We start from the raw sequence: 20,251 nt of genomic DNA, 5'->3' as shown, positions 1-20,251 counted from the left end.
TGTGTTGGACATTACATATTTTTAAATTATCAAAAATCAGTTTATCTTGAAGAATAACTTCTCAATTTTTGTTTCCATTTATTAGCTCCAGACTCTGAGAACCCCTGCTACAAAAATGGTGGCTGCCTAAATCTATGCCTGATAAAGCCTGGTGGTAAAGACAGGACTTGTGCCTGTCCAGAGAACCATTACCTGGCCTCGGATAAGAAAACATGCCTTTCAAACTGTACTAGGTCAGTAGTGGCTGTTTATACAACAAGAATTGTCAAGAATTTCGAAATATGAATTTTACTGAAGAATGTATAAAGGGGGTAAAAGATAAAATATACTTTTGGTTTTTTTTTTTTTTTTTTTTTCCTTTTAGATGTGTGACTTGGATTCTAAGACCATAACCTCAACCATGCATATTTTTCATTTGTACAAATTGTTGGTTATTTTATTTTTGTCAAAGGAAATAGAAAAAATATTTTCCTTTTGTGTTTTGACAGTATAATTGATAACAAAGTATTCATTTGAATTAAAAATAGAAAAAGGTTGAAGTGCTACCACATTTGAGTTACTTGCCACAAATATCTACTGAAAGTATCACTTCAATATTTTGTTTGTTTCAGTTCCCAGTTTACCTGTACAAATACCTTCAAATGTATTCCATTTTGGTGGAAGTGCGATAAACAAGATGACTGTGGCGATGGGTCAGATGAACCAGAGGACTGTCGTAAGTGTACATACATGTTAACATGAGTAAACATGCTAATAACCAAGTGTGTATTTTGAATGTGGCAAATAGAAGCAAATGAGAACAGAACTTAAATGTAAAGGCTTCATTTTCATGATACTAACTCATCTCTGGGGCATTCAGCTGCCATGTAGCTTCAAATGCTACAAATTCATTTAGCGAATGCATAAATAATAATTTTTATTTCAGCTGAATACCATTGCCGCCAGCCTGGTTTGTTCCAATGCCATGACGCTGTTCATCAGGAGTGTATATCTCCTATGCAGATTTGTGATGGAGTGAAGCAGTGTGCGGATGGCTCTGATGAATATAACTGTGGTATGTAAGACATAAATGACTTTGAATGGGAGCAGAATATTTTTAAGACATTGTATTGGTAGAAATTTTTTAATCTGCTTACAAGTTGTGCTGATGAGGAATAGAATTTGTTTTTTGTTAAATTGACATTTATTTTCTACTTTGATAATCTTTTCTTAGAAATTTTGTCCGTCTCACCTTTGCCAAAAAAGCTTTTACAACGAAAAGTTGAATCTGTATTTAGTAAACATGTATTATTATGATTGATACCTATGTAGGATTAAGGTTTAATTTTAACCTTTTTATCTCACAAGCTGCTTACACGTGTATGAAGAATCAGTTTAAGTGTTTGGCAGGGGAGCACTCTCGATGCATTCCCATGATGCAGCGGTGTGATGGCAACAATGACTGCTACGATGGAGTGGATGAAAAAGATTGTCGTAAGTTAACAATGAATGAAATGAATTTTGGTGTATGCTAAGTTGGATAATTTGTGGAAAAATCAGTTTGTGGGATTTTAATAACCTTGAAGTATGACCAATTTCTTTGAAAGATCAATTTAAAGAATTAAAAAAGTTACTAGAATTGAATGCCTGAAGAAAATCCTGAGCTTCTTGTTTTTTTATATGTAGAGAAGTTAATAAGATTGAATATATTTGTTTTTTAAAATATTATTTTAAAAATTTCAGCAAGCCTTACCTGTCGCTCCAACCAGTTCCAGTGTAACAATGGCAAATGCATTCCGTACGTTTGGCGCTGTGACACAGACTATGACTGCGCTGATCGTAGTGACGAGCCTGATAACTGTACCAGTCTAAAGTGTCCTGCTGACTATATTAAATGTAATTCAACTGGAAGGTGTATTCCCAGCACTTGGAAATGTGATGGAGATCATGACTGTGGGAAGAATGATACAAGTGATGAACCTCCTGATGAATGTAGTATGTACTTAAGGCAATTTAGCTGATCTACAAAATCTGAAGAATTTAATCAATTCAATAAAATTTATTGATGACACATCCTTAAAGAATAGAGAAAGAGTTAATACTTTAATTATGTGTGTTTTTCTTAATACAGTTTTTACTAGTAGTATAATATAATATACATAGCAGCAAAGACAGATGTTAAATAATCATTGCGCCTTTTCTCAGCCAAAGCATCCTGTGAGCCGACATACTTCCGTTGTTCAAACAACCGTTGTATTCCTGGTAGATGGCGCTGTGATCATGACTTTGACTGTGATGACCATTCTGATGAGAAGAATTGCAGTATGTATTACGTATAATTACTCATATATGTTTGAAAATGTAGAAATAATGTTTGCATTGTAATATGTAGAAATAGACTAGGTATACTGTCCTTTTATGTCAGAAATCCTTCCTAAAAGATGGACTGACAGAAATATTTCTGTACATGAGATCTTGAAAGTAAAGTATAAAATAAAAATTGAAATATAGTGTAGGTATAACAGGTAAAAATCTTCTCACTATTATAATATTCAGGGTTAAATTTTGTTATATTTGGTAAGAAGATGATAAAACATATTTTGTTTTTAGCATATGGAGAGTGCTCAGAGAGTCAGTGGCGTTGTGATAATGGTCAGTGTATCCGGAACTCCAGCAGATGTGACCAAATCACCGACTGCACAGATGGATCCGATGAAAAATGTGGAGGTATGCAGATCAACAATAAAAATCCTCTTTAGCTGACATTGCATGTAAAAAGATATATTTAGTCATGCGTATCATTTTAAATTTTCTGAAGTACACGAATGATTTATTTTGTCTTAAGTCCATGCTTAATGTCTTCTTTCAGCTGAGAATTGCAAAGATACTGACTTTCACTGCAGCAATGGCCCGTGTATCCCACTCCAGTGGAAATGTGACAACACCACTGACTGCTCTGATGGATCTGATGAAATCAATTGCCGTGAGTAGTGTCTTGACTTATGTTTAACTGATACTGGATGTCTGAGAAAGATTCTTCTTTTGAGGACTCAGAATTCCATACACACTGAATGCATTTATAAATGTTTACAGGACTGTAGTAAATCATCACATGTTGTTCTGACAAATTAGGCCCATTCTTTGTACTTGATTGTTTAAAGTTTTACCTTACCAAAATGGGTGACAGTGATAAAAAGTAATTGTTCTCCACAAGACTTCTAAGTGTTTAAACATTATAACATTGGCCAGGGTCATACTGCTTTGACAGAGCTGCCAAAACAAGTTTACTTGCCATTGAGTATAATTATTTTACTATTACTATTCCAGCCCATGCTTGTAAGACAGGAGAGTTTAAGTGTGGGAACACCACGGAGTGCATTCCACAGTCCTATGTGTGTGATGGTGATATAGACTGTAGGGACAGCTCAGATGAAGAGATTGCTATGTGCAGTGAGTGTCTTTCTTTGGCAGTGGAAATAGGTGTAACATACAGATATTTAAGATTTCAAAGGGTACAAATGAAGCCATCTTTTCCCTGAGAAAAGATGTCTTCCTAGGCTCAGTGAAGTCGTCTCAAAAAGTAATAACATTTGATTTGTTTGACATGATGTAACATACATTGCCCCATTTTTGTTGAAGACATTATAACTACACTGTCTAAGTGAGATTTGTTTCCGAGTCTTTCCATTTCAGTTTAATATGAAAAATTGGATAAGTTGAATAGCAAATTGGAAAACAAAATTACATATTACCGTACTTTCATGTTCTATTGTGTGGCAAATTTCCATTTTTAAAGGGGTTGAGGAAATGTAAAAAGTGTTTTTATTTTTTCTTATCTTTTAACATTTGATATGTTTATTCTAAGAATTAAAAAAGAAGGAGTTGATTGAAGACAATAGGAAGAATGTGTCTTTGCAAACTGGATTTTGTAAAATGATCAATTTATCTGATGGGAAATTTTTTGAATGAAGTATTTATTTAATTTTGCAGAAGACCACAGATGTTTGGATGGCCGCATCAGATGTAACAATACAAAGTGTATTAGAGCATCACTGAAGTGTAATGGGCGAAATGATTGTGGGGACAATTCTGATGAGTCAAACTGTGAGCAGCTTTGATAATTGATTTTGTTTAAACTAAGCGTGCTGAATTATGACAATTTCCTTTTTTTAAATTGGATATGTTAGAGATTGTTCTTGTGTATCTTATTGCAGTATATATGACGGATTATTTGTGCTTATGTCAGTTAAATGTGAATTAGTGATTCATAAACTTGCCATATTGGTATAATAAGAAAATCAATTTAATGTGGTTCTGTCTGCCCCCTAGGTGACCAGTGTAGGAATGATGAGTTCGCATGTGAAAATTATCCCATGTGTATCAGCATGAGAAAAACCTGCGATGGTTACAATGACTGCCCAGATGGGACTGATGAAGCTTCCAATCTATGTAGTAAGTTAGCACATTCTCTCTCTCTCTCTCTCTCTCTCTCTCTCTCTCTCTCTCTCTCTCTCTCTCTCTCTCTCTCTCTCTCTCTCTCACACACACACACACACACACACGATAACTTAAACGCACGCAGGACCCTTTTTGTACACATTTGATAGTTATGTTGTTTAAATATTTTTAGATGGCAACTGGACCTGCAATGGAAACAGCAGTTGTGTAAATGGTTATTGCAGTTCTAAAAACAACAGGTGTACTTGCAGTGATGGTTTTGAGTATCACAATGAAACATTTTGTGTAGGTAGGTACTCCTCAGCTGACCATTTCCACTGTATACCGTTTTATGCCTAATGCTATATTTAGTACCACCAGCGTGTACGCTGGCGGTACTCATGGTTTTAGTCCCGACCCGTCTCGTACAGCTCCGCCGGCTCCTGCGGCTCCTGCGGCTCCGCCGGCTCATGCGGCTCCGCCGGCTCATGCGGCTCCTGCGGCTCCGCAGGATGGCGTGGGATACAAGTCACCGTTACCGCTTCTCCTCCTAGACCGCAAGGACCTGTGTCCCCATCTCTTGGATTTTGGTCACATATAATCTCAACTTGAACCCCCTGGGTTTTTTGTCTCAGTCGGTGCATTGGCCTGGGCGTGGCGCTCGTTGTAACGCACCCTTGTCAAAATTTTTGAAAATTCAATGCTAAATATCTCCCATACCGAAGGAATTATGTGAAAAATTTCTACAGAGCGCTAACCGAAAGTCATATGTGGAGATTTCAAATATGCCCTTGGATTTGACCTTTGACCTTTATTTCAAGGTCAAACGGGCCAAAATTTTCTAAAAATGGGCATTTTTTGCAAAAAAAATTATTATTTTTTCAGAAACTTCACAGGTCTAACTTATGATATTATGGACAAGTGTTACCCTTAGGATCTTCTTTCATATTCATGAGTTTGGGGTCAATCGGTGCATTTTCACGGGAGTAGCGGCCATTAGATGCCAAAACTGAAAACTTTCTCAAATTCTGGAACTGTTAATGCCAGAGACCTCTTGTTTTTTGCATTTTGTAGAGCTTGTCAAGCACAACGCTGCAGGTGGTGTCTGTTTTTTCTTTTCGATACGGCTTAGGCATTGTACTATATTGACAGTTCAACATCCAATATTTAGTGGTGAAAATAAAATGTTAAATACTACAAAATTAGCAGAGATACGCCCATAGTTACTATTGAACTTGAATAGGAAGTCATATACTTGTTATCTAACTGTGACCTTGAAATTGACCTTTGACCTACTTTTCATGATGAACTGCACTTTGCAAGTTTTCTGATTTTTATATCTCCAAAACTGGCAAAGATATGCCCATAGTTACTGTTGAACTTGAATAGGAAGTGATATACTGGCAAGCTAACTGTGATCCTGAAATTGACCTCTGACCTACTTTACACCATGAACTGAACTTTGCAAATTTTCTAGCCCTTATATCTCTTAAACTGGCAGAGATACGCCATTAGTTACTATTGAACTTCAATAGGAAGTCATATACTGGCAATCTAACCGTGACCTTGAAATTGACCTCTGACCTACTTTACACAATGAACTGAACTTTGCAAATTTTGGTTCCCTTTTCTCTCTAAAACTGGCAGAGATATGTCCATAGTTACTATTGAAGTTGAATAGGAAGTCACATACTGGCAATTTACTGTGACCTTAAAATTGACCTTTAACCTACTTTTTACCATGAACTGAACTTTGCAAAATTTTGCTCCCTTTTATCTCCAAAACTGGCAGAGATAGGTCCATAGTTACTATTAAACTTGAATAGGAAGTCATATACTGGCAATCTAGGAGTGACCTTTAAATTGACCTTTGACCTACTTTTCATCATGAATTGAACTTTGTAAAATTTGTTCCCTTTTATTTCCAAAACTGGCAGAGATAGGTCTATAGTTACTACTGAAGTTGAATAGGAAGTCACATACTGGCAATTTATCTGTGACCTTGAAATTGACCTTTGACCTACTTTACACCATAAACTGAACTTTGCAACTTTTTTAATGCTTATACTTTCAAAACTGGCAAAGATATGCCCATAGTTACTATTGAACTTGAATAGGAAGTCATATACTGGCAATTTACTGTGACCTTAAAATTAACCTTTGACCTACTTTTTACCATGAACTGAACTTTGCAAATTTCCATTCCCTTTTATCTCCAAAACTGGCAGAGAAAGTTCCATAGTTACTGTTGAACTTGAATAGGAAGTATGCACTGGCAATCTAACTGTGACCTTGAAATTGACTTTTGACCTAATTTTTATGATGAACTGCTTTTTGCATGTTTTTTGGCCTTTAAATCTGCAAAACTTGAAAAGAAATGCCCATGGTTACTATTGAACTTGAATAGAAATTCATATACTATGATGTTGAAATTGACTTTGACCTACTTTTTCACCATGAACTGAGCTTTGCATATTTTCTTGCTCCTCATATCTTCAAAACTAGCAGAGATGTGCCCGGTGTTGCCTCTAGGTTTTCTCTTTTGTCAGCATATATGCACCACTGACAACACGCTTTAAGGAATAGGCCTTTTGTCTAGAGAATCACAGGAGTGATCAATGGTAGGAAAATGCAGGTCAGTTCAAAAATCTGCTTGATTGTACCATTTTTATTTATATTTTTTTAGCATATTTTGAGAACTCTTGTTGATTGCATTTTATAGAACTTGTCAAGCACAAGACTGGTGATGGTGTCCCTTTTTTTTTTTTGGGGGGGGGGGGGTCCATACTCCAGCTGGTGGTACAATATCCGGAGGCGGTATCGCCTCTCTGATCCTCTAGTTATCACAATGTCAACAATACGAATAATGATGGGAATACCAACAGGATAATTTAGAAATCCCATTGCCTCTCCATTACCCAAATTAACTGTTATGCTTTGTTTGTGACCAGTTTTACTGTCAGAGCAGTTACATTTATTTATTTCAAATGTTGTTTTTCGCTTATAGATAAAAATGAGTGTGAATTGTGGGGATTCTGTGACCAGCTGTGCACCAACCTTATAGGGAATCACAAATGTGAATGTGGGCCAGGATATAGATTTGACCCTGAACTGGGCCACTGCAAGGCTGTTGGTAAGTTATTTTAAAAAGCACTAAGATATAGTATAACCCAAAGGGTTGGCTGTTGCTATGCAGGGGAATGAAGCTATTTTCTCAGGAGCTGAATACAACCAGAATGTCAACCAACATGATTTGTTCCCATCCCAAAGTGTTGATTTCATTTTTTTGCAACTGATGTAATGTTTCAAATGACATTATGATTATTTGTTGACATGTTTTATTATTAGTCAAGTCCTTTGGGAATATTACTGGTTAGTGGTCATCCATGGTGCTCATTCAGGGGCAGATCCAGAGGTATTTTTCGACAGTCTTCCAAATTATCTCTGTTGATCCATCCTATATTTTGACTGTCTTTCAAGAATAAAAATAGGTGCCCCTAAATGTAAACTTTAAAATTCAGACTGTCTTTTGGAAGACCCAGAAGACAGCCTCCACCCCCCCACCCCACCCCCGTCATTAAATTTTGGCATCTTGTTAACCTGTGAACAAAATGTTAGAGCCATGACCCTCAACTGTAACAGACCAAGGAATATGTTTCTGTTTTTATATAACTCATTTATTTATTTATTTGGTTTCTTTGATTTAAACTGTATTTTGTTTTCTTTCCAAACGTAGTCACCCTTTTTTCCAAGAAAATATTTATATGTTTTCAGATAACCACTATATTTTGTTGGCCCTAGAGAATGCTTTGCTTGCCATGAACAGCACACTGGTTTACGGGGGCACTCTTGTATCTGAGAGATTTCATCAGGTAATGTGAAAACATAGTGCCTCTGTGTTAGATTTATTTCTGGCATATAGATGAATGCTAAGCCAGGTGAACTGGATGAATTAACTATTAAGACCTTTTCCTAGTTATGGTTTATTTTTATTTATCCCAGCACTTGTAAAACTAACTCACAGAGAGTTAACATTTTGCAAATTTCAAAATAAGATTAAGAAAGGGGGGGGGGTTTATATAAGAACATAAATTTACTAATTAGATATTCTGTTGTTAAGATTGAGTTTTGTTTCTACCACCAGACCAGCAATGCCAGTCGCATAGAGGCCATGGACGTGGATGTAAAATCAAACAGAGTTTATTTTGTGACCAGTGAAATAGTGAATGGTGCTCCCACACACTTCATCAGGAGTGCTCCCATTCCTCGAACAAATTCTGAATCATCAAACCCCAGGGGAAGGAGAGCCACAGTTTCCAATGTGGGGGAATTGAAAGTGAAGGTAGGCCATTAGAAAACTTAAATGCGACAGATTTCTGTTTTTGTTTTTCCTTTTTGTTTGGAATGAATTTGATGTGACTGAGGCTATAACTTCACCCTTTCAGTTTGCAGCTGTTTATCTGCTAGCATATTAAAACTGAAAGTAGTGTGTTTTCTTGATAGCAGGCAGATGTGTCAGTTGGACACCAGTTGAGACACTGCTGTTGCTTTTTTTGTTCCAGCTACCAGTTATATCTCAACCAAGAGGGCTAGCAGTGGACTGGGTCCATGGTTTACTCTACTGGACTGATGCTGCTGCTGGTCACATACAGGTGGCCCACATTGCTAACCTTACAGAGGCCAGGGTCACTAATCTTTCCAAGAGGAAAACGATCATCGATTCCAACCTGGATCAGCCACACTCCATTGTTGTGGACCCGACATCTGGGTAAGACTTTGAAGTTGAAAAACAAAGTATGTAGTGAATATTTCACATACTTGCTTCACAGAAGTTAGAAATTAAGTAATGGTTAAGTTACTGCACAATTGTGGTAGAGTATTTGTTGGTACAGAAGTTGAATCCTCTCCCAGTCAAACATGTAGAAAGTGCTATGTCAAAAAAATTTATGAGAATGTCAGTAAATTAAAAAACATCTTTAAAGATTATATGAAGGTAAATGGTTTTGTGTTCTTTGAAACAATCTTTACATTATAACTTTAAGATGTTCGTCAGTTTGATACATGGCATCATATGATAAGATATCTAAATAGAAGGGGTGAAGAGTTAATGCAAAAATACATGTTAAACATATTTGAAGTACTTGCAAAAAGAATTCATGTTACTGTTATGTGTGTGTTAGAAATTATTGTATTATTTTCCTATGTTTTCACTGGTACTGGCATGTTTGTTTGTAAGCTGTATATATCAAGTTCTTTTGATGAAATTTTCAGTTTTTCAGAAGGGAAAAAAAGTGATTATAATGACAAATGAGTTTCCTTATATCTTTTAAAGTAATTTTCAAAAACTAATTATTATTAACATGTTGCCTGGGTACAGGTCTTAACTATCACAGTGCTCTCTCTAGTTTATGATGTATTTTCTCTTTAGACGGATCTTCTGGACTGACTGGGGTCTGAATGCCAAGATTGAATCTGCTAACCTGGACGGAAGTGACCGGAAGGTCCTGGTCCATGAGAATGTCCTGTGGCCCACGGACCTGGTCATAGATTATGACAACCGCAGACTGTACTGGACAGACCCTAAAGCTAGGACTATAGAGACTATCAATCTCAATGGTCGGGACAGGCAGATAGTCAAACAGTTTGCTAAAAGTGAGGGCATATTTATTTATTTATTTATTTATTTATTTATAGCTAAAGCTGTAGATGTGCTCACTTATTTAAGATCAAAATATGTCTTTCTCTGATTGTGAGAAACCTACCCTCACCCTTCCTTTCAAAAAAAAATTAAAATTGTTCAAATTTAAGTTCTTGTTTTATAATGATGATACAGTTTTTGTCTGCAGATTATGATGACACAGGAAATAATTAATTTTTCTAGGTGAAGACCCACCTTATTGGATTGATGTGTTTGAGAAGGAGCTTTACGTGACATCATACAAGAATCGCTCCATCATAACAGTAGATAAGTTTGGCACTGATAATTCCTCTTCTCTTCACTTTCGAGACCAGGGATTATATATGGGAGGCGTTTTTGTAGTCTACAACTACAAACAGAGAATAAACAGTAAGTTTCCAGGGGGCGGATCCAGAGATATTTTCTGACAGTCTTCCAAGTTATCTTTGTTGATCCAACCTCCATTTTTGACCGTCTTCCGACAGAAAAAATAGATACCCGTCAATGTAAACTTGAAAATCTGACCATCTTCCGGAAGACCCAGAAGACGGCCTAAATCCGCCCCTGGTTTCTGTAAACCATGGGAAATGGTCGTACTGTAGTTGCTTTGTAGCACATTTGGTTTGCAACAGATTTCCATTTGAATTTTGATAAAAATTAAAAAGTCCCACCAGGTAATACTCTTTTTGAAATTGGTTCATAACTACTGCCGCTACATGCCTTATCATACTACACAGTTTAATTCATAAACCAGAAAATAGCAGTGCAATCCAATAAAAAGTTATGATCACATAAAAGGGCATAACATTTTGAATGTGCATCCTCCTGTGTTTTTAGCCCAAAATGCCTGTGCCAATGTAAAGTGTGGAAACAATGCCTTGTGTCTCCCCGTCCATGACAACCTTACTACATGTGTCTGCCAAGATGGCGCCTACAAGCCAAAAGACTCCAAGACGTGCCAGCGAAACCCCGACCAGGACAGTTGTGACAACTTCTGTCAAAATGGAGGCACTTGTAGGATAACCATCAATAAGCAGCCAAAGTGCCAGTAAGCATTCTTTTTTTACTATATTTTTACAAATATTTACAATATATAATTACAATCCCAATTCTGTGCAGTACTATTTACTAATGTTTAAAAAGACTTAGTTGGAAGTACAATTTCACTTGGCAATATTAAATTGCACTTTACATTCATTGAAGAAGGCCTCCAGCTTTGATTGACACTTCAAAGTTTAAAAAATGGAAAAAGTGAGTCAGCAGACTAACTGTATTGATTGAATGCTGATTTACTTCTTATAGTTACTGTGCACAGAGGGTGGAAGTTTGCCAAAATGAACTGGTTGAATGTTTATTTTCTTCTCCTGGTTACTGTACACAATAGGAAAAAAATTGTCAACTGCCATTCGTAAAATATAACAAGATATTCCAATAATGTGGCTTATTATTTTTCGATTTTTTGTATGCCTTGGCTGAATAGTGAAATTTTAAATTGCTCCAGCATGCACAAATTTTTAAGTAATTATTCAGAAAAAAACAATGTCTCTGTAATATTTGGACAAATGAAGTGAGGAATTTTAAAAATGTAATTCTTCACCGTTTTTTTTTTCACTGCAGGTGCCCTGCACGGTTTGAAGGCAGCCGTTGTCAAAACGATAAATGTGCTGCTTACTGTTACAATGGTGGCACTTGCTCATTGTATAATGCAACTACCATTCATTGCAAGTAAGTAGAATATCAAGGAAGTTAAGATTACAAGTCTGAGGTGTTATATGAAACATATTATACAATTAAACATCATTTCCGGGTGTTTTTTTTTTTTTTTTTGAAGCAGATTCTTTGTATTTAGCAAAATAAAAAATGCCTGTGAATTTTAACATTTGATCATAATAAATACTGAAATATGAGCTCAAGTAGTTGAAGCACTCTGACAGCGATGACCACCAAGACAAATAGTCAGCCATTAATTAACTAATTAATTAATAGATCATCACCAAAATATAAATACTTGTAAATTAGCCTATATCTGATCTATCATGAAAAGGTCACCAAAATCCAAAACTTAGAGTGAGGCTGGTGATGAACTGACAGACAAGTGAAAATATAACCTCCTTTGCAGAGGTAATAAACTTTGTAATGGTAAGGTTTATGGTATATTAGACAGAAATATGTCTGATTTAAAAAAAACACTGAGAATGGTATTCATATTTGCATAAATTGATTGCTTTTCAATTAAGGTGTTCAGAGAAATATGAGGGTGAGCGCTGTGAGAAGTACAAGTGCACTGACTATTGTTATCCTCAGGGATACTGTGTGGTACAAGATGGAGGACTTCCTAAATGTGTGTAAGTACTCTGTGTAGTTTGCAATGTCCAAAGAAAATGATAAGCCTTAAGTTTTCTTCCCCTTTTATATCACACTTATCTTTGACAGTGGCCATAAAATGATGAAAACGTAACAAAGTTATACAAAATAAGTTGTTCTTTTATATTGTGAAACATGTCTGATAAGTGCATATATTATAACTTATTCTTTTTCCTTTGGGGAAACTCCTGTAACAGTTGCCATTAATTTTTTTTTTTGATAAATACATCTGAACTTACCTTGTTTAGATGCCAGACTGGCTATGGTGGCCCAAGGTGCCAAGATCAACAGGACCCCTGTACCAACCACTGCTATAATGATGGGAAATGCTTTGTAGACCCTTCAGGGAGGCCATCTTGTGCATGCAAAACACAGTTTACGGGTAGGTATTGATTGCTTTTGTATGCTGGTGTATTTCATAGAAGCTTGTGTGGGGATTCTTAGAGATACATAGAATGATTCCTTAGACTCAGAATAAGCATCAATTTCTATATACAAGATAGGTCATTTTCTGGAAGATACTTGTCATGTTTATCATGTTTGCCTTATGGTTAAAACCCATATACACAGTTAATTTGTAATTGATTTGGTCAGCAGATGGTTTGGTGTTGCTGAAATTGTCTGACTTGATTGCTATAGAATATATTATGTCTCAAATATTGCTTTGTCACGTTGTCCTTGATAAAATTTCGATCTATGAGCTAGTTTTATCAATAGTCTTAATTGATGCTATCAATGCTGTTTCCTATCACTTTTCTAAAATTATATTGATTTAGTGAGTATTTTTATCATTTAAATATACTGATGAATTAAATAGAAAAGAAGATCTCTTAGTGTAGTGTTGGTTTATCTGCCCTGAAATATTGTCAGAAATACCTCAGCCATCTTGTTTGTATCATGTATATATTTGTATATCATTATTTCAGGTATGAGATGTGAAAAGTGTATTAGTAATCCTAATCAATGTGAACCCTCAAGTACCAAGGGTAACGAGAAAGGTTACTGCACCATAGAGAACAGTCGGACAAAGTGCAAATGTTTTGATGGCTACCAAGGCGACCGTTGTCAGTATACTCTATGTCATGACTACTGCAAGAATAATGCCTCCTGTCAAATGAAAACAAGTCACACAGGATCGTTTGCTGATTGTACTTGTAACTCCCATGCCAGATATACGGGAACACGGTGTGAAAATGATAGATGTGATACGTATTGTAACGGACAAGGTGAGAGCAACGTTGTATAGATAAATGTAGGGCAATATGTTGATGAAATTTAGAATTGATATGTAGACAATAAATGTTATTAAAGAAGATACTGGATGATTTTGAATAAACAACTTATGTAAATAAATTTTGCTTAGCGCATAGGACCAGTATTCCTATGTTAAAATTTCATTTTTTGTCATTCAGGGGAGTGTTACACAGATGACACCACTGTGAAACTCGCATGTAGATGTTATCCTAGTTTCTCTGGGAAGAAATGTGAACTTAAAGCAAACTGTACCACTGACTACTGTTTAAATGGAGGAACATGTTTACCAGGTAATTTATGTTGAAATTGAATATTTGTATGGTAGTCACAGTGCGTTGTAAAATTTATTTTATGCTTGCTGTAAAATTTCATTTATTTAATTATTTGTTTATTGATTAATTAATTTATTGCAATTGTCTCATTTTTAATTTAAGTTCAGTTTAATTTGCCTAAACTATGAAAGCTGTCAACAGAATATAAGGGGTTTAATGCCCATTTTCATCTTGTAAGATACTTGTAACCTTTATGCAAATTTCATTTATTTTAAAAATCATTGTCTTTTGCCCTCAGCTCCCTCTCCAGGAGAGCCTGTATTTTGTCATTGTGCTGAAGGATATAAGGGAAAACGTTGTGAGGAAGCCAATTCCTGTGAATATTTCCTCTGCAAACATGATGGCATTTGTAGAATGGGAGATGATGGACCAGAGTGCAGGTATGGTTATGTTATGGTTATGCTGAAATTGCGCTAGGTGTGACAATCATAGTGTGTTATGTGTGTCACATATTGTGGTAGATGTGATTGATTTTGCATTGTGCAGAAGGAAAGTATTGTGGTATATCATGACAAGGGGCGGATCCAGAGATATTTTCTGACAGGCACCCTAATTATCTTTATTGATCCATCCTCCACTTTTGACCGTCTTCCGACAGAAAAATTAGATACCCGTCAATGTAAACTTGAAAATCTGACCGTCTTCCGGAAGACCCAGAAGACGGCCTAAATCTGCCCCTGCAGCTGGCAATCAAACATGACTGGCGTGTACAGAAGTATATGCACATTTGAAACTAGAGCTCAGATGGTTATGGATATGTACCTGCTTTGGTAATTTTGAAAAGATGTTCCAAATGTGTCCTGCATTTAATTTATTTGCATTAGTCATTAAACCATAAGTACAGCCTTTCACTTGCAATACTTCATCTAGTGTTTATTTGTTGTGTTATTTAGTTGCTCCCCTGGTTGGATGAATAAACACTGTGATCAGCCGTGGCCCAAGCAGTGTCAGAACTATTGTTTCAATGGGGGCACTTGTCTCACCTGTACTAATGCTACATGTAACAGTTGCAGGTAAGTCTATACTTATGTCTATACATTCATGCTTTTACTGCCTTAATTGTTGCCAGATACAGAATTAAATGAAGTGAGTTAAACTAATGAAGAAAAGAGCATGTTTTGGTTACTACAGTCAATAAGCAAAAATGTTTTCACAGTCCACATTTGTACCATTAAAATTTGGTATTCATTTAAAAGGTATTTAAATTTCACCTAAGCCTCCATAGTAACTTTTGATTGTTTTATATTCAAATTTGTATGACTGATATGTGTTAACATCTGTTTTTAACTGTACATTATTATTATTATTTGAATTATTATTACTTACATAAAATGTTTACAGGGATGTCCTACAGGTTAATCACATGCCCTGGGCACCACTTGGAGAGTAAAAGATGAGTGTAGACAGGGGTGTGATTTTGGCTTTTTTTTTTAATTTGTCAGATGTGACCCTGATTGTTAATATTACTTTATACAATTACAATCTCGTTTTTGCAGGTGCCCATCTGGCTGGGATGGTGACAGGTGTGAAAATATGGTAGTGGGCAGTAAGTCCAGCAGTGCCAGTAAGTGGATTTTGTCTCATGACTTTTAGATTGAAAACAAATTTAATGTACATTGCTTTGATTGGTGTGTGGCACCTCAAATAAACCTGTTGATATTTTGGTTTAACCAGTTTAATGCAAAATATAGATACAGATTGTGATTATTTGATAATACTGAGCAAAAATCAACAAAGGATGTGTGTTCACATAATATTCATACATATATTTTTCAATAGAATAGAACAGGGTTTCAACTTATAATATGATTCTATTCAAATATCAATTGTTTGGTTATTGTTACTGATGTGACTTTTCTAATTTTCCAGTGAGTGCAGTGAATATTGTGGTTCCCTTGTGTATTATACTTCTGATTGTGCTTGTAATCATAGTAGTGGTGGTGTTCTTGAAAAAGAGGAGGAGGTAAGTTTCAATATTAACAGATAACTACTGTTTGTTATCCTTAGAGAAATATGTTCAAAGATAACTGTGTAATTCAACGGGCAGTGTTTTCTTTGCTTAACTTAATATTACATTGGTAAATGGAAATGGCTACTGATGCAGAACATGTTGGACTTCTGAAACATGCATTTTCAGCTTTACAACCAAAGTCAACAGTCAGTTTTCCTTAAAACCCCTCTTCAATTTTCAGAAATCAGTTTAAGCACCATCGCATGGATGACACAGTTACTAACCCTATCTATGTGAGGGAATATGATGAGGATGAGGATGGAGTCCAAATGGATGCTTTTGATTTTGAAGGAGATAAGGTAGTCAAATGCAGATATTTCATTTTATTTAAGTCATTCAAAAAATCATTTAAAATAAGAATTAGAAATAATTTTTGCATTAGTGCATGTATGTACCATGCACTTTCAGAGATAACATGATTAGTGGAAAATAATTTAACCTTTTGTCTTCAAACTAACAGGTGAACATTCATGAAATACAGGTTATGGCTGAGCAGGCCATTTTTCCATAAGCTGTGCTTTTTTTAAATTTTTTTTCAACATATATGCAATAAGGATAACACATTATGTTACTTTTGATTCTCAAACTTGGAAAAGATTTGTAGGACTGTAATTTTTTATTTATTTATTTATTTTTTTTTAAATATTCATTTTTCACATATTGATATTTGAATTTGAACTCTCTTAGGCCTGAACCTGTAAGCTAAACACATATTTTTGTACATATTTAAAATTTGGTGTTGATTTCACAGTTAAACATTATGTAATATTGCATCAAAGTTAACAAAGTTAACAAAATAACCTTCTTCTTCTTCTGCATCATTATTTTTTGTTGTCTGTACAGTTGACGGCTTTGATACCTTGCTTACATAGTTTGAGAATGACTTATGCAAGAATGTGATTTATAAATCGTATGTTTTTTGTTCATTTCCAGCCTACCAACTTTGCCAATCCTATGTACGAGACATTATACCATAGCGATGCATCGTCCTCACAGCAGGACGAAAAACGAAAACTTTTAAAACAGGAAGACCCTGATCAAGTTGAATTCTTTGGAGATGATGACAGTTCTCCATATCTTACAGATCACACAACATTTGCCTGAAAGCATCAAGTTCTGTGAAAATGATATCTTATACACATATATGTATATATAAATTAAGTGTACAACACAGATTGATACAGAAGTCCAGACACTGAGAGCTGTTAGTACTTGTGATCTTGGACTTGAGGATAATCAGGGGTCTGCTAGTGCAATATAGAAAGCTGTGCAGACAAGAGACAATACTGAACCCTATGCAAACAGTATTCCTTTAAGTGAATTTTTGATATTGACCACCAATTAGTTAAAAATGAACAAAAAAAATGCTGTTCAGGTAGACTTCATGAAAGAAAACTACAAAGTTGACGCTGATGGCAATAAGTTCTTCTATAGTATTTTCCATACTCTGCAGTTTAAACAAAGTTAGATTTAGAAAGTGGTGTGAAATGTCTCACAGTGATTGTATTTGCCCATGATCACTATGCAGCCAATGCCTGGTGTGGAACATTATTTGTTTGAGAAATTTCGAACTTGATTGAAAAATATATCTTTTTTTTACGACTGCATCCTCCATCAGCAAACTGGACAGGTTTAATGTTTTAACTTTTACCCAAATCCTAACCATATGCATTTTATTTCTACTTTCTTTGCATTAAAACATTTTAGATTGCATTTCATGTTATAATGAAAGTGTGAGCAATTGCTTTTAACTGGATTTCTTGGGTGCATTTAAAAAATTTCAGGTAGTCTCAGTCTGTTGTGCACTTGTATATCCAAGAATTTTTTTTTTTTTTTTTGTTTTGATCATTTATTAAAGGTTAACTTTTCATCAAATGAGACTACTTTCCTGTAGAGTTGTAAATATAAGGAAGAAAGTGACAGTACTAACTTTTAAAATGAGTGTTTGATCAGTAATCCATTGTGTGCACACTGCCTCTAATGAATATGACAGCTGAGCTGTTTTATAATTATGAATTCCATTCTCTGCATTTTTTATACATAAAGATTTGGGTCCAATTAAACTTAAACAGTGATATGATACAAGAGGCAGAATTACTTGTGCTTTTAGTGCAAAGATGTAGAGAGAAGGTAGACTTTGTAAAAATGGCCATTGAGAATTTATGCTAAGACGTGTTCCCAAATGCTCTTCTGTGGTATGTATATTGTTTATATTTGTAAAATAGAGACAAAGGCGATAGATGCTAGTTTTGTACATAAAGGATTCACATTGTACAGATGTACAGAATATTAACTACGCGTCTCATATAAAATCATGTTGTAATGAAACCAGAGTTTTGCACCTGGTATTTTCATGCAATTTTTTATACTGGAAAAAGTGCCTGTCCACGATAGTTTATATATATATTGGATACAAGCTCTTTTATTGATATTTTTTACGAGAAAAAGATGTCTGTTGTGTTTGTCTTCTTTGTCTTGTTAGTTATGCTACTGCCCACTCTTTGCAGATATTGCTTTTAACTAAGATTACGTTGAATTTCTATGAAGAGTGATTTTATATTAACAGGTGGTGCGGCATGTGTACCAGCTTGTGAAGTGAGGCTTTTTTTCAGCCCAATTTTTTTTACCAAAAACAAATATTGACATGAGAGATTTTTGTGACACAACAAACTAATTATTTTAACAATTTAATAAGCATCTATTAGGAAATCCAAAAACATCTCGCTTTATTATATAATAGTAGCTATTCCTGCTTTTTTAAATTGGAATGAATGAATGAAAAAATGTCAATATTTAGGTGCTATTTTAAACCTAGTTTTCCAACACAATTCAATAAATTTTTAAAAGTAAATGTTTGATTTTCTTACGTTTGTATGGAATACAACTAGGAAAGCACTCAGGGACCACAGACCTCTGCCAAGCGCCCTGGTCTGCCCTCTCCGAGTGACTTCCTAGTCTCAGTTTGCCTTCTTGTTGGTCAAATAAATACCATATTTCACCCCATCCCACAAACATACAAAAAAAAAAAAAGAAAAGAAACGGACACAAAATATCTTGTTAAATAAACTTTATTTTTTAGAAAGTTAATAGCGCCTGCACTGATACCATGTTGGAAGACAAGTACAGAATGGTGATCTGCAGACAATATTAGAACAAAGTCCTGACTGAGACATTGGGAACTGGTTTTCATGATCCATGCTCTGCCATGTCAGTAACTCACTACGTAGAATGCTACAAACTCTTCAAGTACTGGCTCATCTTATTTCCTGTATATCATCACACTGAAACGCTACTTTCCCAGTCAAAAGTAATACAAAGTGTATCATTGTTGTATATTATACAAAGTTTCTAACTGCATCTTATCTGGACTGCAATAAAACAGCAGAAATAGCTTTATAATCGATGACTGTTAAAATATAACAATAAAAGCCCCAATTTTGAAACCTAACCTGGTAGGTCACAATTTACACTACAAAGGTAAAATTTATGGCATACATTTTTATGGACCATGATGGCTGAATTATTTGTATTACATTTGACCAGCTACAATTTTCACGGGTATTTTAAAATAGCCACAAATACTCCTCTCCACATAGCAGATAACATGTTCAATAATATGCAATTTTCAACAAGAAATACTTCCAAACCAGCATAATTTACAATTTAAGACTTTTGCACTGCTTCCCATGAAAGTGAATTAATATCTAACCCCACTAAAGGGTTTTTCTTTTACTTCATAAAACATTACAATACCAGGAGTTTCAGAAAGATAGTAACTTCCCTCTAAAAGGGTATGACAGAAAGTTGAGATATCACTATCTGCCTCCTGAAATTGTGGGTATACTCTAATGACATAAGTGTTAATACTGTTCTTAATTCACCAATCGAGCAACGATCACTTTTGCTGATAATTCTTAAAGAGCAACCTTTTTCTTCTAACCGCTGACTCGGTTTCTGATGTTTCAAATGTCAAGGATTGCAATTTGAGCCCAAAAGCTAGACTTTAAACAAGTTAAGCTCGTTTCTTTTTCATTTTCACACATGAATAACCCTGGTCCTTGCAACAAAACATCATAAAAGGAGAAAATATCACAAACAGCACTTTGTAGAAACATGACCAAATAGTGACTTAGCATGCCACTGATGTAAGCGGCACTGCTCTTTACAAGTAACATTGTAAAGTGTTAAAATCACAAA

The 20,251-nt window shown here is 35.2% G+C and overlaps 1 protein-coding gene across 2 annotated transcripts in view; it reads left to right on the top strand.

The window, feature by feature from the left end:
• The window catches only part of LOC106174214 (prolow-density lipoprotein receptor-related protein 1), a 50,748-nt gene extending 31,843 nt beyond the window's left edge, over positions 1-18,905 (top strand). For both annotated transcript variants that reach the window (XM_087006056.1, XM_087006057.1), the window contains exons 56-85: positions 86-233; positions 612-715; positions 926-1,054; positions 1,348-1,473; positions 1,723-1,974; positions 2,185-2,301; positions 2,590-2,706; positions 2,849-2,962; positions 3,307-3,429; positions 3,970-4,083; positions 4,309-4,431; positions 4,610-4,726; positions 7,424-7,549; positions 8,191-8,288; positions 8,561-8,758; positions 8,979-9,184; positions 9,845-10,068; positions 10,298-10,483; positions 10,931-11,141; positions 11,711-11,818; positions 12,331-12,438; positions 12,706-12,839; positions 13,384-13,683; positions 13,870-14,001; positions 14,282-14,423; positions 14,937-15,056; positions 15,540-15,607; positions 15,913-16,006; positions 16,236-16,353; positions 16,988-18,905. In XM_087006056.1, coding sequence (XP_086862182.1) covers positions 86-233; positions 612-715; positions 926-1,054; positions 1,348-1,473; positions 1,723-1,974; positions 2,185-2,301; positions 2,590-2,706; positions 2,849-2,962; positions 3,307-3,429; positions 3,970-4,083; positions 4,309-4,431; positions 4,610-4,726; positions 7,424-7,549; positions 8,191-8,288; positions 8,561-8,758; positions 8,979-9,184; positions 9,845-10,068; positions 10,298-10,483; positions 10,931-11,141; positions 11,711-11,818; positions 12,331-12,438; positions 12,706-12,839; positions 13,384-13,683; positions 13,870-14,001; positions 14,282-14,423; positions 14,937-15,056; positions 15,540-15,607; positions 15,913-16,006; positions 16,236-16,353; positions 16,988-17,158 — 4,328 coding nt within the window. In that variant the 3' untranslated portion in view covers positions 17,159-18,905. The remainder of the gene's footprint in view (positions 1-85; positions 234-611; positions 716-925; positions 1,055-1,347; positions 1,474-1,722; positions 1,975-2,184; positions 2,302-2,589; positions 2,707-2,848; positions 2,963-3,306; positions 3,430-3,969; positions 4,084-4,308; positions 4,432-4,609; positions 4,727-7,423; positions 7,550-8,190; positions 8,289-8,560; positions 8,759-8,978; positions 9,185-9,844; positions 10,069-10,297; positions 10,484-10,930; positions 11,142-11,710; positions 11,819-12,330; positions 12,439-12,705; positions 12,840-13,383; positions 13,684-13,869; positions 14,002-14,281; positions 14,424-14,936; positions 15,057-15,539; positions 15,608-15,912; positions 16,007-16,235; positions 16,354-16,987) is intronic.
• The last annotated feature ends 1,346 nt before the right edge of the window (positions 18,906-20,251 follow it).

The sequence above is a fragment of the Lingula anatina genome, chromosome 2 (assembly GCF_051362555.1).
Source record: "Lingula anatina isolate TDL-2025a chromosome 2, LinAna3.0, whole genome shotgun sequence".
Lineage (NCBI taxonomy): Eukaryota > Metazoa > Brachiopoda > Lingulata > Lingulida > Lingulidae > Lingula > Lingula anatina.
Note: the sequence above shows the minus strand (reverse complement) of the source record. Positions and strands in the feature narration are given on the sequence as shown.